The 18,067-nt window shown below is 41.5% G+C and overlaps 1 protein-coding gene across 2 annotated transcripts in view; it reads right to left on the bottom strand.

Moving 5' to 3' along the window:
* Positions 1-18,067, bottom strand: part of SNX29 (sorting nexin 29) — a 581,450-nt gene that overhangs the window by 281,023 nt on the left and 282,360 nt on the right. For both annotated transcript variants that reach the window (XM_090279147.1, XM_090279146.1), the window contains one exon: positions 3,038-3,144. In XM_090279147.1, coding sequence (XP_090135273.1) covers positions 3,038-3,144 — 107 coding nt within the window. The remainder of the gene's footprint in view (positions 1-3,037; positions 3,145-18,067) is intronic.

Consider the following 18,067-nt stretch of genomic DNA (forward strand, 5'->3'; position numbering starts at 1 on the left):
GACAAAAGATGGAACAGATCAAGGTTCCAGTGGGAGAACTAAGCAACGAGGAGACAGCCAACCTAACAGATGAGGAGATAGTCAACCTAACAGACATAGAGTACAAACACTGGTGATAAAGATGCTCATAGGCTTGACAGATATACTTAAGTACAGCCAAGATATAAGGAAAGAAGTGAAGGCTATGCTAAATGAAACAAAGGAAAATCCACACAAAACCAATGGTGAAGAGAAGGAAACCTGGGTTCAAATCAATGATTTGGAACATAAGGAAGAAATAAACAGTCAACCAGTACAGAAGGAGGAAACAAGAATCAAAAAAAATGAGAAGAGGCTTAGAAACCTCTGGGACAGCTATAAACGTGCCAACATCTGAATTGCAGGGGTGCAAGAAGGAGAAGAGGAAGAGAAAGAAATTGAAAGCTTATGTGAAAAAATAATGAAGGAAAACTCCCCAAATTTGGCAAAGGAAATAGACATACAAGTCCAGGAAGCAAATAAAGTCCCAAACAAGCTAGACCCAAAGAGGGCCATGCCAAGACACATCATAATTAAAATACCAAAGGTTCAAGGTAAGAGAGAATCTTAAAAGCAACAAGAGAAAAGCAGAGAGTTACCTACAAAGGGGTGTCTATAAGACTGTCAGCTGATTTCTCAAAATAAACTCTGCAGGCAAGAAGAGACGGGCAAGAAGTATTCAATGTGATGACAAGCAAGGCCCTACAACCAAGATTACTCTACCCAGCAAAGCTATCATTTAGAATTGAAGGGCAGATAAAAGTGCTTCCCAGACCAGGTAAAGCTAAAGGAGTTCATCATCACCAAGTCATTATTATATGAAATATTAAAGAGACTTATTTAAGAAAAAGAACATCAAAACAATGAACATTAAAATGACAACAAACTCACAACTACCAACAACTGAATCTAAAAAATAAAAACAAAATCCAACTAAGCAAACCAGAATAGGAACAGAATCAGAGGTATGGGGATCATTTGGAGGGTTATCAGCTGGGAGGGGGAAGGGGGAGAAATGGGGATATGGTGCAGGGATTAAGAAGCATAATCAGTAGGTATAAAATAGACAGGGGGAAGTTAAGGAAAATATAGAAAACGGTGAAGCCAAAAAACTTATATGCACAACCCATGGAGATTAAATAGGGGGGTGGGACTGCTAGAGGGAAAGGGGGTACTGGGTGGAGGGGAGCAAAGGGGAAAAACATTGGGACTACTCTAACAACATAATCAATAAAATATACTTAAAAAATAGAATGTTCAGGAACTCCTTTTTTATTGGAATGATTCACAAAAGAGTAATTCAACTGCTGGGGTACTTCAAAAGTCGTATCATTTAAATTAAAATGTTTCTTCTTCCTTTGCCCTTCTGAAGTAGAAAGAGAAGTACATAAACTTTCCCCCCACATTCTTTCATTAGTCCACTCCAATATGTGTTTACAACTCTTGTTAAAAGCCAATCCATTAATAAAATGACAAGCATCACAAAAAATATAGTAAAGAGTTAGATTAATGTTAACATAGAGGGTTTAGCACAAGTCTTATTGTAATGAAATGCTAATACTATTCACAGATGAAAGATCACTGACAGAACCTCACTTTGCAACCAAAACAAAGAAAAAAAAATCAATCTGGAATAGTCAACTCCACTGGAGGACCATCTTCCCTTCAGTCTCTCATCTCAGCCCGTTGACAATAGCCATCAACTCTGCTACTCCCTGGGTTAGGGAATCACAGAAGCACAAGAAAGGAAATCAAGGCTAGCAACAGAAATCTCTACACCCAACCACTGCTCCCTCTGATGTGACAGTTCCAGATTCACTTGCTGGCAGCTAACAAGAGCAGCAATGCAAGTGGATCTGACAGACACTGGCTGTATACTTAGATGTGTGTACGTATACAACCATACACGACTTGTAATAAATACCACCATGTGACCACCACAACATATACATACACCTGTATGTATTCTATAAACTAGTTACTTAATCAAAAACTTGCGTCCCTGCTTTACCATTGAGTATGGTGATAATAAATGGTTTCTCGCTTAAAAAAAAAAAAAAAAACAAAAACTTTATCATATCAAAGAAATACCTTTATTCTTCATTTATAAAGAATATTTTTATCAGATCTCAATGATCATTGTTATCAAATGACTTTTAGTACCTATCAAGATCAATATCTGGTTTTCTTCCTTTGATCTATCAATGAGTTGGCCTAATGAATTTTTTAACATTAAGTTATACTTGAAATCCTAAATAAATCCTATTTTTATGTGGATTGTTCCTTTAACATGTGACTGAATTTAACTGAGTAATATCCTTCTAGAACTTGTACGCACCTACGCACAAATGAGACGAATCTATAGTATTGTTTCTTATACTATCTTTGTCAGGTTTTTTATATCATAGTAAAGCATACTTAAACCAAGATAAAGAGACAAAAATATATGTATAGATGTAGCTCTATAAATACAGGTATAGATATAGACACAGATAATGCTTTAAGGAAATATAAGTAGCAAAGGGCTTTTGCATATATTTGAAGGGTTTCCTAGAAATTACCATCAAACCATCCAGACTTGCTACCTGCTATGGAAACAGTTCTTTAATTAGTTTCTTAAGTTCTTTGGTACCCATTAGGCTATTTGCTTCATCTTCTATTAATTTTGATGATAATATGCGTTATCCTAGAAAATAGTCCATCTCATCCATAGTTTCACATTTATCAGCCTCAACTTGTATGTGATATTCTCTCCTGTTTTTAATTCTCTCCAAAACCAGGAGTACATTTGTTTTCTTATATTCAATATTACATATTTATGTCTTCTCTCTTATTTCCCGGCCAAATGTATACAAAATTTCAGTTAAATAATATGCTTCAATGAATTAGCTCTTACTTTTCTTTATCAAGTACAATCTTTGATTGCTTTGCTAACATCTGTTTAACAGATTGGGCCTATTTCCAGGAAGTCTCCAAAGCAGCCAATATCAGCAATAAAGGCAGACTGTTCCAGCCTTACCTCAATGAGCTTTCTTTCATAGGAGCTTGCTAGTTCCTCAGCAACTTCTCCCGGCTTCTGTTCAGTGACTGTAACTTCTCCATCGACATTCCAAAGGTTTGGTACAACTTTAGGAAAAGAAAGACATTCCATAAGTATTTTAACAGTAATCAAAAATTATCCCCCCAGAAAAAAAAAAAAAAAACCTCCTTTTCCAAATGGCTTCTCCAGAGAAGAAAGCTCTTTTCAAGGAGTAAAGAATCACAACTACTAATTACTTAAACATTGCGGCATTTTCACACAGTGCAATAAAGTAAAGGATAAGGTGTATTTAAAAATGGAAGAACCATCATAGAGACAGATGCACAGGAGTCTGGGGAATAATCTTGCCACTACTTCCCACTCCAGGGGAACAGACAATGCGGTGGCAAGACGTAAGAGCCTCCTATACTTGCATCTTTTACATGGGACAATTTCTTTTTCTCAAACAAAAAGTTTTCCAGTGAGGTTGGGCCTGCCTACAGCCCAGGGTGAAATGGTAGTGGAGGTCATAGTGCATGTAGAGCCAATAAGAGTTAGCACTGATAAACCATACTCAGCCTGAAAGCAAGGCAGCTTCTGGAAAAACTCTAAAACCAATGCATAATGGCAATGCAAAGACATCTTAAAGAGACTGGCTCCCAGGTCAGCGCAAGAATTAGCAGGATTTGGGGAGATGAAGTTAAGAGAAGAGTAAAGGTCACCAAATTCAGGTTAAGAAGCTTTTACTTTAATGGACAGATATTAAATGTTTTGAACATGCAGTGACATTTATAAAACAATGTTTTGGAAAGAATAAATGATAAAGAGGTGAGAACTGGGTCTAAGTTAAGATAAAGTAGAAGCTGGTATATAGTACATCTTCAATAAATATTTGTTCTGTGAAATGAATATACATAGGGAAGATGGAAGGATAATTACATCCAGATATGAGACAACAGAAGCCTGAATTACGATGTTGGCCTTTACGGAGGTTTGCCATTGAAAGAAAGGAAGATAATGAAATGGTTCAAGGGAATAGGAGGGTTTAGGCACAGACTGAAATCAGTAAAAAACAGAATTTAGTAAATGTTCTTGAACACAGTATGCTCTGTGTGCTCTCTAAAGCCAACTGAACAGAACTGGATCCCACCCCAAAGGGCTTTACAATGTGAAATTTAAAAATTACAAACAAACAAAAAGAAAACTTCCATTACAAAAATTACGTGGTAAATACCAATAGGTATTTTTACGTTTAGGTATATATCCATATATGCTTAGTTTGTAGAGAAGAGTAAATAAAAACTGAATGAGCCAGTTAATTCCAAAAGAAGTACAACAAGAGGAGGAACTGAGGCAGCAGTTAGGAAAAAGACCCAGCGGCGTACGTTGGGAACAGGGATCAGCCCCAAGTCTGAAAACAAGCATCAACCACGCAGATCCAGCTTCCTGCACAGTCTGGGAGGGGAAACTCCTGGATGCCAGATCAAGTGTGATGAGAAGGTCATGAGGCAAAAGAAGAATCTAATAAGGCCAGCCCTGTAATGACGGGGATCTGAGAAACAAGGGGACAAGGAGACGGTGTGAAAAGAAGCGGCACAGAGAAAGGAAGTGAAAGTGGGGAAAGGCTGAGCAAAACTGGGGGTCACCCAGCCTAAAATGACCTGTGGTCCCACCTCCAGTCCTTCATGAAGCCTCCATCAGACTGTAAATAGTTAAGAGCCTGCAGAGGCAGCAAAGCCCCGGAATGGCAATACAGAGCATACTGGAATGAAACCCTATGTTGTTTCCACCCCAGCAGTGACTACAGTTCTAGCCACTCTGTAGGGGCTGACCAAACAACAATCTGAAGCCTGAAAGGGGTATTAAGAAAAAATTTAAAGGACTTCCAGTTAAAGTTGACAGACTCAAGACTAATTTACATTCATATCCTCTCAGAATCCCATTAAAATACCAATTTAAAAAGTCCTTTCTAAGGGCCTCACCCTTAAAGAAAAAAAGAGAGAGAGGAAATGACAATACAATTTTAGAAGCTAAGAAGCAGGTAAGTAACTTGACATACCTGAGAAAATTTCATTCTCAGCTGAAAGTGGGCAACACCGAAACACCATTTGATTAAAATGGAACAACTTGCAAAAGGCTGATGAATGGCTAATACAAGACACTTCTGGAGGTGGGAATGAACTGGGGGTAGAGGGAGGAGGCTACGAAGCAATTTAAAAGACGGTAAGGGTTTATTCTCTGGAAAAGGTAAAACAGTAGGTTTCAACTGAGTTGAAGGCAGAAACATCTTACTGAAAAGGGAGAGAGAAATAAACATACTGAAATTTTGAGGTTCTTCCATCTTGTTCACACCCCTCCCTTCCATTCCCAGAACAGCAGGCAGCCAACCTATAACTCTAAGCAAGGGAATAGAGAGTATTGTCTTGTAAATCTAACTAACTGAAGAGAAAAGACCTGAAGAGACCACTGTGGTGGTAGAAGGGGTCTCTCTAGAGAAATAGCAGAGCCAGAATCATTACACCAAGAAATGATCATAGAGTTTTAAATCAGCTTTTTATTACCCCACTCCTGCCTCTGAGTAGACAGCCAGAAATCACCTTCCACTTGAGACAACCACCTAATATGGAAAGATAGGGACCAGAGTAAACAGACAGAGAAAAATAACTTGTAGGAAAGAGACACAGTTTAGGGAGAAGTGCACTTCAAAAGCAAATGATCAATAATATTCCCAGAGAGAGAGGATAAGATAGTGTAGCTGAGAAACAATAGTAGGGAGATATTTTAAAAAGAGAAAAAAATAACAGAGCGAGAGAAAGCAAAGAAGCTCTTTTGGAGAGCAAAACTGTGATAGCCAAAATGGAACGCTGGATATAAAGATCAGGGGATAAGAAAATATCCAGAGAACAGAGCCAAAGGATACCAAAATGGAAAACTAGAAACAAAATTAAGAGTCACCACATGAGAAGGATTCCCAAAGGGGGTGGAGGAGATAATGCAGACAGGGCAGGAACAAAGATATGATTCTGGAAATGTCCCGGCAGCAAGAGACAGGAGAGCTGAGACAGAAGAGCCCCGAGAGCAGCTGGCATGACAGGTGAGCCATGTGCTGGCGCCTCGTGTTGAAGTCTTAGAACACGGGGACAAAGAGAAGACAGCACAAACCTCCAGACTGGAAGCAGAATTTTGCAGAGGAGGGGAAATTAGAAATGGCAGAGGATTTCTAAACACCAGTATTGTAGGATCAAAACAATAAGTGATGCCATCAACATCCCCCTGGGAATGATTTTCAAGCTAGAATGACATACCAAGCCAAACCACGTGAGAGGTAAGTAAACACATTTGCAGACATGTAACCTCTCAAAAATTTGACCTCCCACCAAGAAAAGGGAGAAGAAATCCAGTTAGAGGAAAACATACATTCCAAGAAATAGGGGATCCAACACTAACATGAGTGAGAATATCATTCATAACCTCCAAAAAGTGAAAACAACACAATACAGGCAACACAGATGGATAAAGAAAATGTGGTTTATTTGTACAATGGAATAGTATTCAGCCATGAAAAAGAATGCCATACTAATACATGCTACAACACAGATCGATCTTGAAAACATCATGCTAAGTGAAAGAAGAGAGATACAAATGGCCTCATATTTCATGATAACATTGATACAAAATGTCCAGAACAAGTATTTGTTTCCAGGGACTGTGAGGACAAAGGTATAGGGAGTGACTGCTAATGAGCATATAGAATTTGTTTTGGGGCTGATAGAAATGTTTTGAAATTAAGAGTGTGGCGATGGTTGCACAATCTTGTGAATGTACCAAAAGCCACTGAATTGAGTACCTGTATGGTATACGAGTTACATCTCACTAAGGAAGGAGCAGGAGCAGGAGCAGCAGCACCTGCAGCAACAGCAGCGGTGAACCGAGGGGGATGGGCCGCAGCACAGTCAGGCTTCCAGCTGCACTGGGTCAGAGAACTCCAGGAAACACTGCCTCTGGATGAAACTGACAGTGTCTCATTTTTTTAACAGATAGAGGAAATTTACATAACTGAGAGGGCATTTGGAGTTGAATTAGTATTAAGTACATAGAACACCAACCAAATTAAAAGATAAGTATTAACTCAAAAGAAATTTAAAAGTTGTGCAAAAATAATGATTATGTACCTCACGGCTTAGCTGGATAGTATTTTCAGAATCATAATAATGTAATCATGGACCAGGGTTTAAGCTGAAAAGATTATATGTCTGTGCTGGAGGATGTGTGTGTGTTTTGTGGGGGTGGAAGGATCAAACAAAGCTAATTGTCATCTTCCACACCTACAACAGAGAAATCAACAAGTGGCAACAGACACATGTTATTCAGAGATATCAAGGCAACTACCAAAAGAATCAGTTAAAAAGCTTAAAGCAGTTGTTTGTGGGGAGTGGGAAATGGGGAAAGGTGGTGGCTAGAAGCATCAGGTGTTTTATGATAAATTATATATATATATACACACACACACACACACACACACATATATGTGTGTGTGTTTGATTTTTTTTAAAGCTAACTAAACTTTATTTTAGATTAAAAAAAGAATTTGAGAGGAGGCAGCACTTAGAAATGAGACCTAGAGAAGTCAGATAACAGCAGTGCCGTCAGAGCAGGGCAGGCACCCCCGTCATGAAGTAGGATGAAGCTGGTTAGCAAACCCTGGTGCTAACGCACACCTAAGGTGCACAGATGTGCAACGGCAGAGTCTAGTCGTACTGTCCACATGACCATCTGATCCTTGCCTGACCTAGGTTTCTTTCCTCCACAAGAGATCCTGCTGATCAGATCAGAAAGAGATGGCCAGCCAATCTGCTTGATAACTGCACATCCTTTTAGAAATCAAGCCACTGGCCTTCTGTCCTCAGGCCCCAAGCCTCTGGGGCACATTTAAGAGAAATCAGCAACCTGCACTGAAGGAGATCAGATTTTAACCTTCACAACTGGGGCACAGACTTTGGACAGTCATGCATTTACAGAACGTGTCTCAGAAACTAGTCAGTCAACCTTTCCCTACAATTATCTGACCCCCTACTGCCTTGGTTCAGCTCCTGTAGCTTTAATAAGCACATCAGAAACTTCTATTCCATATATAATATAATACAATAAAACACTAAGCTCAACTATATCATACTTTTCTCATCAGTAGGCAGCCTCTAAGGTGGCCCCCGGTATTCACACTTTTCTATAATCTCCACCTCTTGAGTATGCGCTGGACTTACTGACTCACCTCTAATGAATAGAATATGGCAGAAATGACAAATGTAACTTCTAAGATTAAGTTATAAAAAGACTGTGGCTTCTCTCTTGGGTACCCCCACTCACTCACTCACTCCGAGAAAAGCCAGTGGAAAGGCCCATGTGGCAGGGAAATAATGTACCCAGCCAATAGTCAGCAAGAACCTGGGGTCTGCCACTAGCCACAGGAGTGGAGATGGATCCTCCCCGGCGAGCCTTGAGGTTCCACCTGCAGCTACAGCTGACACTCCAACTGCAGGCTCATGAGACGATAGGAGCCAGAGCATGTGGCTAAGCCATGCCTGGTGTTTTCAGCTACTAAATTTTGGGATAATTTGTTACACAACAATAAGACTAATAAGGTGCCTTCAATCATTCAACAGGGACTTCTTCAGAGACTAAACCTGAATAAGAATGATTAGACCATGAAGTTACAAAGATAGTTCCACATGGATGATATTTTTGAAAAGGAAAACTAAGAGGTGGACTTGGCCAATGCATCTCAATAGCTTATGGATTAATATCATGAAGGAGAAGGGAGCCATTTAACTGGCCAGCCACTTCTCTATTGGCAAGATCAACACCTCACGAGGCACAAGAAGTCAGTTCATCCCATTAGTTTAAGTTTATATAAGCACCACATCAGATTTGTTAATATTCCAGGGTGTTCAAGGAAGGCAGCACAAAGTCTTAGTAACATCTAGTCATTAGAGAACCCAAATGGCAAGTTACAGTATACCCCCAATCCATAATCTGCATGCCCCCCAATAGGCCATTCACCTTGGAGAGGATCAATTGTGGTTGAATTCTAAAACTGAAATCTAACAATAAATGCAGACATTTGTGACTAATCAAACTACAAGTTTGGTTTTTTTAAAGACACATAGTTTCAGAGAGTAATCTATTAGTTTAGAATGTACAGAAAGAAAATCAAAAAGCTTCGGAGAAAAACATATTTCTATCTATTCATGTCAATAATAGTTCACTCTGAATTCAAGAACACAGGCTTGAGACATTGGTTAGCAATGAAATTGTACACCTAAAATTCAATCCTCAATAATTTCAGTCCATATTTTGAGTTACTTTGAGAGTGCTCAGAACTTATCAAGGACTACGATAGAATTGGAGCAGCAGGCACCCAACAAGACAGAGTATTTCATCTACATGGTTAGATATTTCAGTTTGGGTTAAGAAACTTAAGTTGTACTCAAAGGATCAAAACATGAAGATAAGTCTAAAAACAAAATAAAGAAGTGTACTTAATGTGCTAACCAAAATTTGAGGGCCACATCCATATGCAATGGGCCTCATAAAAATAAAATAATATTCCTTCATCTTATGTAACACTTTGGAGTTTGCAAAACATCTTCAAATGCATCATCTCATTGGATTACCATGAAACTATTTACTTTGCTGGAACAACTATGGTAAGTGCTGTCCTGTAGAAATCATTGCCACCTGACCCAGGAGGAACCTTCTCCGCTGGAACCTTAAAGCGCCCCAGAGTTCCCAGCACAAGGAACCTGGCCTGCTGATCTCAGTGTGGCCGTTGTACGCTGTGCTAAAGGTGAGGATGTTCATGTAATCTGTTTAATACAGGATGCTCCATTAACCCCATCCATCCGGTTACGCCCGCCTCCCGCACAGGAAAAGCTGCATGGTGTTAACCCGCACGCGCTCTGAGCAGTCAGCTGCCTTCTCCTGTATTTCCATGACGGCACAGTTACAGAAGTTAGACTCCAAATGGGAAAATTTGGCAAAAACAATAAGCCTTCTCTTTTTAAATTCAAACAGACACTAAAACTGTGTTTGGTAGAAGCGCACAGACTTTGACTTTAAATCAAAACTATCTTTCATGTTCCAGAAAAGCTGTGGGTTTGTTAGCACCATGAGCAGGTCATTTAAACTTAGCAAGCGTGACACGGGTTTCAGTCCCTTGCAGCCTGCCGTTACAGTTTGGGGTGTCTGTGATAAGTCATCTGAAATAACTAGGCTCTATGCTGGTCTCACTAGCAGGCACCAGAGACACATGGGGTTTTCTGCCTGAATTATTTTAAGCAAAACTTGAGATACCAGGGAGAGCAGCACGGCAAGCAGTATGAGAAAGGTTACTGTTTTGCTTTCAAGTAAGCGAGCTTAGCATGACCCCAGATGCAAACAGGGGGACATGCTGGTGGCGGGCGAGAAGAAGAAACCACTTCTAATTCAGAGACAGTTCCCTTGAACACTCCAGTGATCAAAAGGAAGTGTGCCAGGTCCTGTGACAGAAGGCCAGGTTCTATGTGGCAGGAAATCTGGGACGCTTTCCGGTTGCGAAGAAGAAAGGTTCCCTCTGGGTGGGATGACAAGAATCCCTACAAGACAGCAGGCACCTACAGTTCTTCCAGCTATGGAAACCGTCTTCATAATAATAGCATCCCCCATTTTCCAAGTGCTCACGGCAGCAAGGACAGAGCATGGTGAACAAGACGGCGTGAACTCTGCTCTCAGACAGATGCCAGGTGCAAAGTCCGGCCCCACCACTCACCATGAGTGACCTTGGGAAAGTCCCTTATTCATTCCCTCAACAACTAGCTATGACGATTCATTACATGCCAGGCACTATGCACTGGAGACAAAGGGATGGATTAAGGAGGGAGGGGGGCAGTAAATGCCAACATGAAACTTATACTTGAGTGGGGGACTCAAAATGAAGAACTAACTACTTAACATGTCAGGCTGTGAGAAGTGCTAGGGGAGAGTTAAAGCGTGAGAAAACGGTGTGGAAGAATACTAATTAAATAAAGTGTAATGAAAGGCCTCACTAGGGAGATACCATCTGAGCAGAGACCAGAAGTGAGGAAGTGAGCCATGGAAAGCCCTGGAGGAAAGCATTTCTGGGAAATGCAAGTGCAAAGGCCCTGAGGTGGGCGCAGGCCTAATGCGATCCTGGAACAGCAAGAAGGCCAGTGTGGCTAAAGGATAATGGATGAGAGAGATGAACAGGAAATGAGACCATAGAGAAAATGGCATGAGGTTGTCAGGCTATGGTATTTCATTTTGAGCAAAACGGGAAGCCCCTGGAAGAGTCTGATGAGACTTATTTTTTAAAAGATCATTCTACCAGCTGTATGAAAGGGAAAGTCAGGAGCTGGGAGAGGCAGTGTAGAGGCTGGGAGAAGAGGTGCAGAGCTCAGACCTCCCTTCAAGGAAGGACTTGCCACTGTTACTAAAAGTGCAGTTAGTTGACAACCTCCAGGTCTAGGACCTTCCAGATGTGCTACCCCACATGGGCCACTCTAGCCAATGGCTGAACACAGAAAGGTATTTCTGCCCCTCTGATGGGCAATCTTTACACAGATCTTCCCACTGGGCTGGGTGAGCAAAACTTTGTTAGATCTACATCAAAGTCTGAGGCTTTCACTGCCCAATGCCACCTGCCCCTTCATCTCTCATAGGCATGATCCCCCAAGACTCATCCTGCACTCCTAACTTTGCCTTGGCATCTTCTTCCTAGAGGATCCAACAGACACAGCTAGTCAGGACACCGTAGCAGTGGTCGAGGCACGAGGTGATGATGCTGGCCTGGACGATGGTGATGACAATGGGTGTGAGGAGGAGTGAAAGAAGATGAGGAGGAAAAGTCCATGAGAACTGCACATAGATCTGATGTGGGGTTTGGGCAAAAACAGGAGTCAATGTAACACCAAGATTTTTGGCCTTAGGAACCTGAAAAAGTGGCGCAATCATTTTCCTGGGCTGGGCAAGAGTGGGGAGGGAGGAGGTGTGGTGAAGAGGTGACCACCAGGAATTTGGTTTTCAGACAAGTGGGTTTGATATAACCATTAGCCATCTGAGAAAAAACAGCACAAATGCAGTAGCCTCTGAGCTTGGAACTTAGGGGAGAGATTAGGGTTGGACATATGGAATCAGGAGTCAATATAAAGATGAGAGAAATCATAGGACGAGGTGAGATCACCCAACCTTTGAAAGCTGGGTTTCCAATGACAAAATAATAATAATAACCCCAACTCCTAAGAGTCACAGTATAAAACCCCACTGCCACCTGCTACCTGCTCCCAGCCCAGCTCTAGGTCCACAAAAACCAGGTGTCACCAGGGCAGGAGGTCTCTGTCATCTCAGGTGAGCTCCTGTGATTTGTAGGGATGGGGCAACAGATGAACTTCAGCTGCTACTCAGTTAATTTCAACCGTGGGGAAGGGAGTCCCCCAAAACTGAGAACTCTTTGTTCAACCTAGAGTTTCTCAGAAGAAGCCAGGCCATAGAACTTTGGAAAAGAAGGTGGCATAAAACAGATTGTGGCACTGAAAAGAATGACAGCTCCCTGCCATGTGCTCAGGCTACATACAGCACAGAACATCCACGGGCAGCAATGGAGAGGCAAATGAGCTACGTCTGCTGAGCCCTATGAGCACACCACCACCAGATGATTCATATCATCTCAAAATACCACTGCATGATATTGCCATTGCAGAGAGGAAAAAATAAAGGTTTGGATTTTTTTTCAAAGACATGTTAATTTTGAACCCAGTAATACTAATCCCAGTCTGCTGTCCTCAAAACGCCACTCCCTTCCTAACTCACCACAGTCTTTTCCTACCATCTGAAGCCTACTCACCTCTGTGGTACCAATTTCCACTTGTGACAGACTTCCAGGGCCATGAGCTAAAACTCCAAAGGGTCCCACTTCCCTACATACATCTCACACACACACACACACACACACACACACACACACACACACACACACTTTATGTTTTGGGTTGCCTACTCATGGTATAAGAACACTATAAATGTCAAACTCTCCAGAAAGTTGAAACCAAATTCTTTGAAAACTTAATATAAACCCACCCATCATCTGACAGAGAGATGGTTCTTTGGTAAAAAGCAGGAGGCTCAAGTAATAGCAAAGTTAAGGAAACGTTACCAAATAATGTCCTAACAGACACCATCCACACCGGCAAATGCTATCCAAAGAATGCAGACTCATCTGCATTCCTGAAGAACTGGACCAGGAGCCATGGGATGGAGAGGAGTAATGTTTTTCATAACCGACAAGGACTTATGTATGAGTAGTGTGGGCAGAGACACGGGGCATCCTCGGGTTCAAACTCTGGCTCTGTCACTAACTAGAGTGAAATCTTAGCACATTACTTTATTCTCTGAAACTCAGGTTTCTCATCTATAAAACGGGAATAATGGGCCGTCTTGTGAGGATTAAACATAAACTACTTTATATTCTTACCCCAAACTTTGAAGATAAAATTTTTTAAAGACAATACAAAGTGATAGTCTACCTTCTTTTTCAAATCAGGAAGCCTCTTCATTAGAAGTTTCCATTTCCTACAGGTCTTCCCAGAGAAACCTGCTCACCGGTTCAGATGCTGCATCTCCCTTCCAAGAGATCATCTAAATATATAACGCACACACAGGGACAGCTGGGAATGGCTGTTGCGTAAAAGCAGAACTGTCATCACACCCTTCGCCAAGCACATTTTCACCTGCTCATGAGATGCAGCCTAGCGGAGGCTCTGATAGAAACTTGAGTTGTGTTTTCCCTCTAAGTGAAAAAACACTTTGACAGTGAAAACTGTTTGCTGAAATAAGACACGCAGCTAGGCATGCCAGACAGAGTGATTTCCTGCCCTGAGTGTTTCCTGACAGGACTCTGGGCCGCACTGCACTCTAGAGCCCCGCAGAGGGACAGGTTACCACCACAGGACAAGGTGATGTGGGCGGCTCCGAATGTTGCTTTAAAACTGTTCATTCCAAACTGCAGATGTGTTTAGGTTCAAGAATTACACTAGTAACAGACGTGTGTAATGTGGTTCTATTTTGGTGGAAGGGAGGCAGGGAAGGAGGAAGGGAGAGAAGGATGGGAGGGAGGAGGAAGGACACCATCTAGATGTGTACCTGGTGGTCTGAGCAAGGACAAAGGGCCTGCCTGAGCTGTTAACTTTGGTAACCTGGGTGCAGGGAGCAGTAAATAACAACCAATGTTTTCATTCTAAACCTTTGGATCATTTTATTCAAAATAACAAGCATGTGCAACTTCTGCAATTCATTCTTAAAGCAGCAGAGCTATCCATATCAGAGGCAGAAATTTTCATCTGTAAGCCCTGGGTTTATGGGAATCAAAACCTTCCTTGGGAAATCACTGTACAACCTGCCCTTAAGAAGATACTCCTAGAATTTCTAACATATGTGCAAAGGATTTCTTTCAACTGCCTCAATCCTAGGATTCTGTGCCATACCACAGGCAGTCAGATGTGGTGTGGTTCAAAAAGGAAATGGGTCAATAGAATGAGAGGCACACGGCAGTGCAAAAAGCACAGGAGCTGACTCAGATGGACCTGGATTCAAATCCAGCTTGACTACTTTCTGCAAGGCCTTCTGCTTGATAGGTAGGGGATAACTGCACCCCTCTTTCAGGGTCCTGTTGGAGAATTCAACAAGGAAATAGATGAAGCAACTACAAGAGGCCTGCTGCAGAAAGCACGGTGATGGTACACGGTGACAGGGGTGACAGCTGTTGGGGTAATTAATGGAACGTCAAATCATGACCTTGTATACCTAGACTAGAAGTATCTTAGAGTCAAAGGTGCCATCTTATTTCTCTGAATTCACAAAATGTTCAGAATCAAAGAGAACACAAATCAGATTCTCAATACTTCCTGACTGCCTGAGCAACACCTCTTTGAGTCTGAAGGTATCAACTTATTGAGAACACCGTCAATATAGATTTGCCATTCTTACTGGAGATGCCATCTAACTGACAAGGCATGGTTAGCGCTGCTCTCAGGCCTTATTGTTGTGTTCTCCTTTATTTCTTTAACAGGAAATAAAAGTAACACATGCTCACTGCAGAAAAAACAAATCCACTTTTATATTTTTATGCCACTGTTGTACATTCAACAGCTCTGCAAATCAAGGAGCAGGAAGAGTATATAAATCCCAACCCAGCCACAAGTCATGAGAATCCATTATATTTCTAAACAGCTGAGATTCTCTCAAAGGTGGGTACACACCCACTCTCTCACTTGGTCCATAGAGTTTTTCAGGGATTGGGTGACTGTCCAAGAAGAGAAGACACATAAAGTAACAGCAGTTACCATTTACTAGATGCTAAGTGCCCAGCACTATTGTAAGCACCTTACATGCCCTGATTTATTTCGTCCTCCTGCAAGTACAGGAACTGAGACTACAATCTTAACCACTACATTACATCACTCCACAGGAGCTTCAACCCCGCCCTTCAAACAGGTCAATCTGGCCTAGTGTAGATATATGCAAATCTGGATTCCAGAGGGAAAGGCTGAGCAAGCGTCAGTCAGGTTGGGTATGCTATTCCCCAAGATGTAGGGCTTTTTCCGCTTACAGTGGAAAAACACTAAGAGTCCAGGAAACCTGACATTCTAGATGTTACCACTTATTTTCTATTTCCCAATTCATTATAAATTCAAAAGAAATACATGAGTACAAGACTCATTGTTTAAAAAATTCAATCCAAGAGAATTTAAAATATATGTACACAAAAACTTGTATTCAAATTTTCATAGCAGTATTATTTGCAACAGCCAAAAGGTGGAAGCAACCCAAGTGTCCATCAATGGATGAACAGATAAGCAAATGTGGTACGCACACACAAGGGAATATTATTCAGCCTTCAAAAGTAAGGAAATTGGAACACATTCTATAATATGAATGAACCTAGAGGACATCATGCTCTGCGAAAGAGCCAATCACAAACGAGACAAATACTGTATGATTTCATTTATATGAGGTACTTAGAGTAGTCAAACTCACAGAGACAGAGAGTAGAATGGTGGGTGCCTGGGGCTGGGGGGAGAAAGGAATGGGGAGTTGTTGTTTAATGGGTTTGGATTTTCAGCCTGGGATGATGAAAATGTTCTAGAGGTGGATGGATGGCAGTGATGGTTGTACAACTAAGTGAATGTACCTAATACCATCGAACTGTACGTTTTAAAATGGTTAAGATGATAAATTGTCTGGTGTATGTATTTTACCACAATTAAAAATAAAAAAAATTTTTTAAAGGAATGAAGCACTGATACGTGCCACAACATGGATGAACCTTGAAAACATTATACTAAGTGCAGGAACCAGATACAAAAGGCCACATATAGTATGATTCCATTTATATGAAACGTCCAGAATAGGCAAATCCATAGACACAGAAAGCAGTTTCACAGTTGCCAAGGGCTGAGGGGAGAAGTGGGGGAAAAGAGACTGCTAATGGGTACAGGATTTCTTCTCAGGGTGAAGAAAATATTCTGGAGTAATACAGTGGTTATGCCTGCACAGCTTCATGAATATACTTAAAAAAACACTGAATTGTATACTTAAAACAGGCAAACTGTGTGGTATGTGAATTTTATCTCAAAAAAAAATTCAAATAGTGCCTAGAAAGTACAGGTCATCCTGAACCACAACGTCTCCCTCCCACCCCCAACCCATTCTCCTCATTACTGTCACAGAATTATTCTTCCAGGTCACATATTTTTCTATGTACTTACATGTACATATTTATATATTCTCACAGGTTTTGTTTTTAATACAACATAAATGGCACATCTTGTATACTGGCCTTCGCAACTGCACCCACCAGTACAGATTGACCAGCCTTGTTCTTTATAACAGCTGCATTAGAGGGTGGAACTACAATCTATTTTTTCAATCTTTTATTGATCCCAATTCAAATAACGCCTCAAACCTTGTATCTGTTTCTTTGTGCACCTAAGTAAATCTTTCTTTGCGATAGACCCCTAGGAATGACACAGTTAGGTCAAAGGCTATGCAGTTTAAATTTTGATAGCTAACAAATGATCCCCAGCCCCCAAATCCCACAGAATGTTCTGTGACCTTGAACAGCACCTCACTTCATGGGCCTCAGCATCCTCATTGATGAAACCAAGCAGAAGATGTTCTAAGTGCATTTCAGTTCTAACATTCATTTTGTAAACCACAAGATCAAGAGGAAGCCTGACAAAGAGTCATGTGGAGCTGCAGCAGATATGCAAACCCCACAGAACAGCCACTGCACCAGGGTGGCCTGGCTGAGCAAGCTCAGAGAGCAAGCAGGAGAAAGACACCAGGAGTCTGAAACTCACTCAACCAAACAAGGCCTCAAACCACAGCACCGGCAAGCCACAGGGCAGAGACATACCCCCACCCTACCCCCGGTGGAGGGACACAGGCCTGAGCTCCAAGGAGTGGTCTATCCAGCAACTACATCAAGCAGGGCGCAAGGACTCCCACCACACCTGAGCAGAAGCCCAATGCACAAAGACAGTCATTGAAAGCCAGTAACCCAAAAGATTAAGACTAAGGAAGATGATTTTGTCAGGAGGAAGGGTTAAAGAAAAAGAGTCACACAATTAACGTTGAACACTGGAAGTCCATCCCTGTTCCAGGGACCCACAAGAAAGCAGTGTGAAGGCTGAAAAAGAGACACCCAGAACACAGCCAGAACACAGGCAGGGAAAGAACACTCATCATCCCTGAAACCCAAGGTCATGGTGAAGTCTAATGTTTTGAGGGGTGAAAAAAGATTGGCTTAAAAAAGAAATCATGCTAAAAGCTCACATCTCTTAAGAATTCTAAATAATGCCACAGGGTCACGTCACAAAGGAAAGAAAAAGAGGTCACAGAGAAGCACAGGAGAAGCTTCGACATGGCAGCTGCTTCCTACGGAACAGAAGAGAACAAGGAAAAGAGGATGCTCAGCAGGAG

The sequence above is a fragment of the Furipterus horrens genome, unplaced genomic scaffold (genome assembly GCF_987537825.1).
Source record: "Furipterus horrens unplaced genomic scaffold, mFurHor1.1.pri manual_scaffold_5, whole genome shotgun sequence".
Lineage (NCBI taxonomy): Eukaryota > Metazoa > Chordata > Mammalia > Chiroptera > Furipteridae > Furipterus > Furipterus horrens.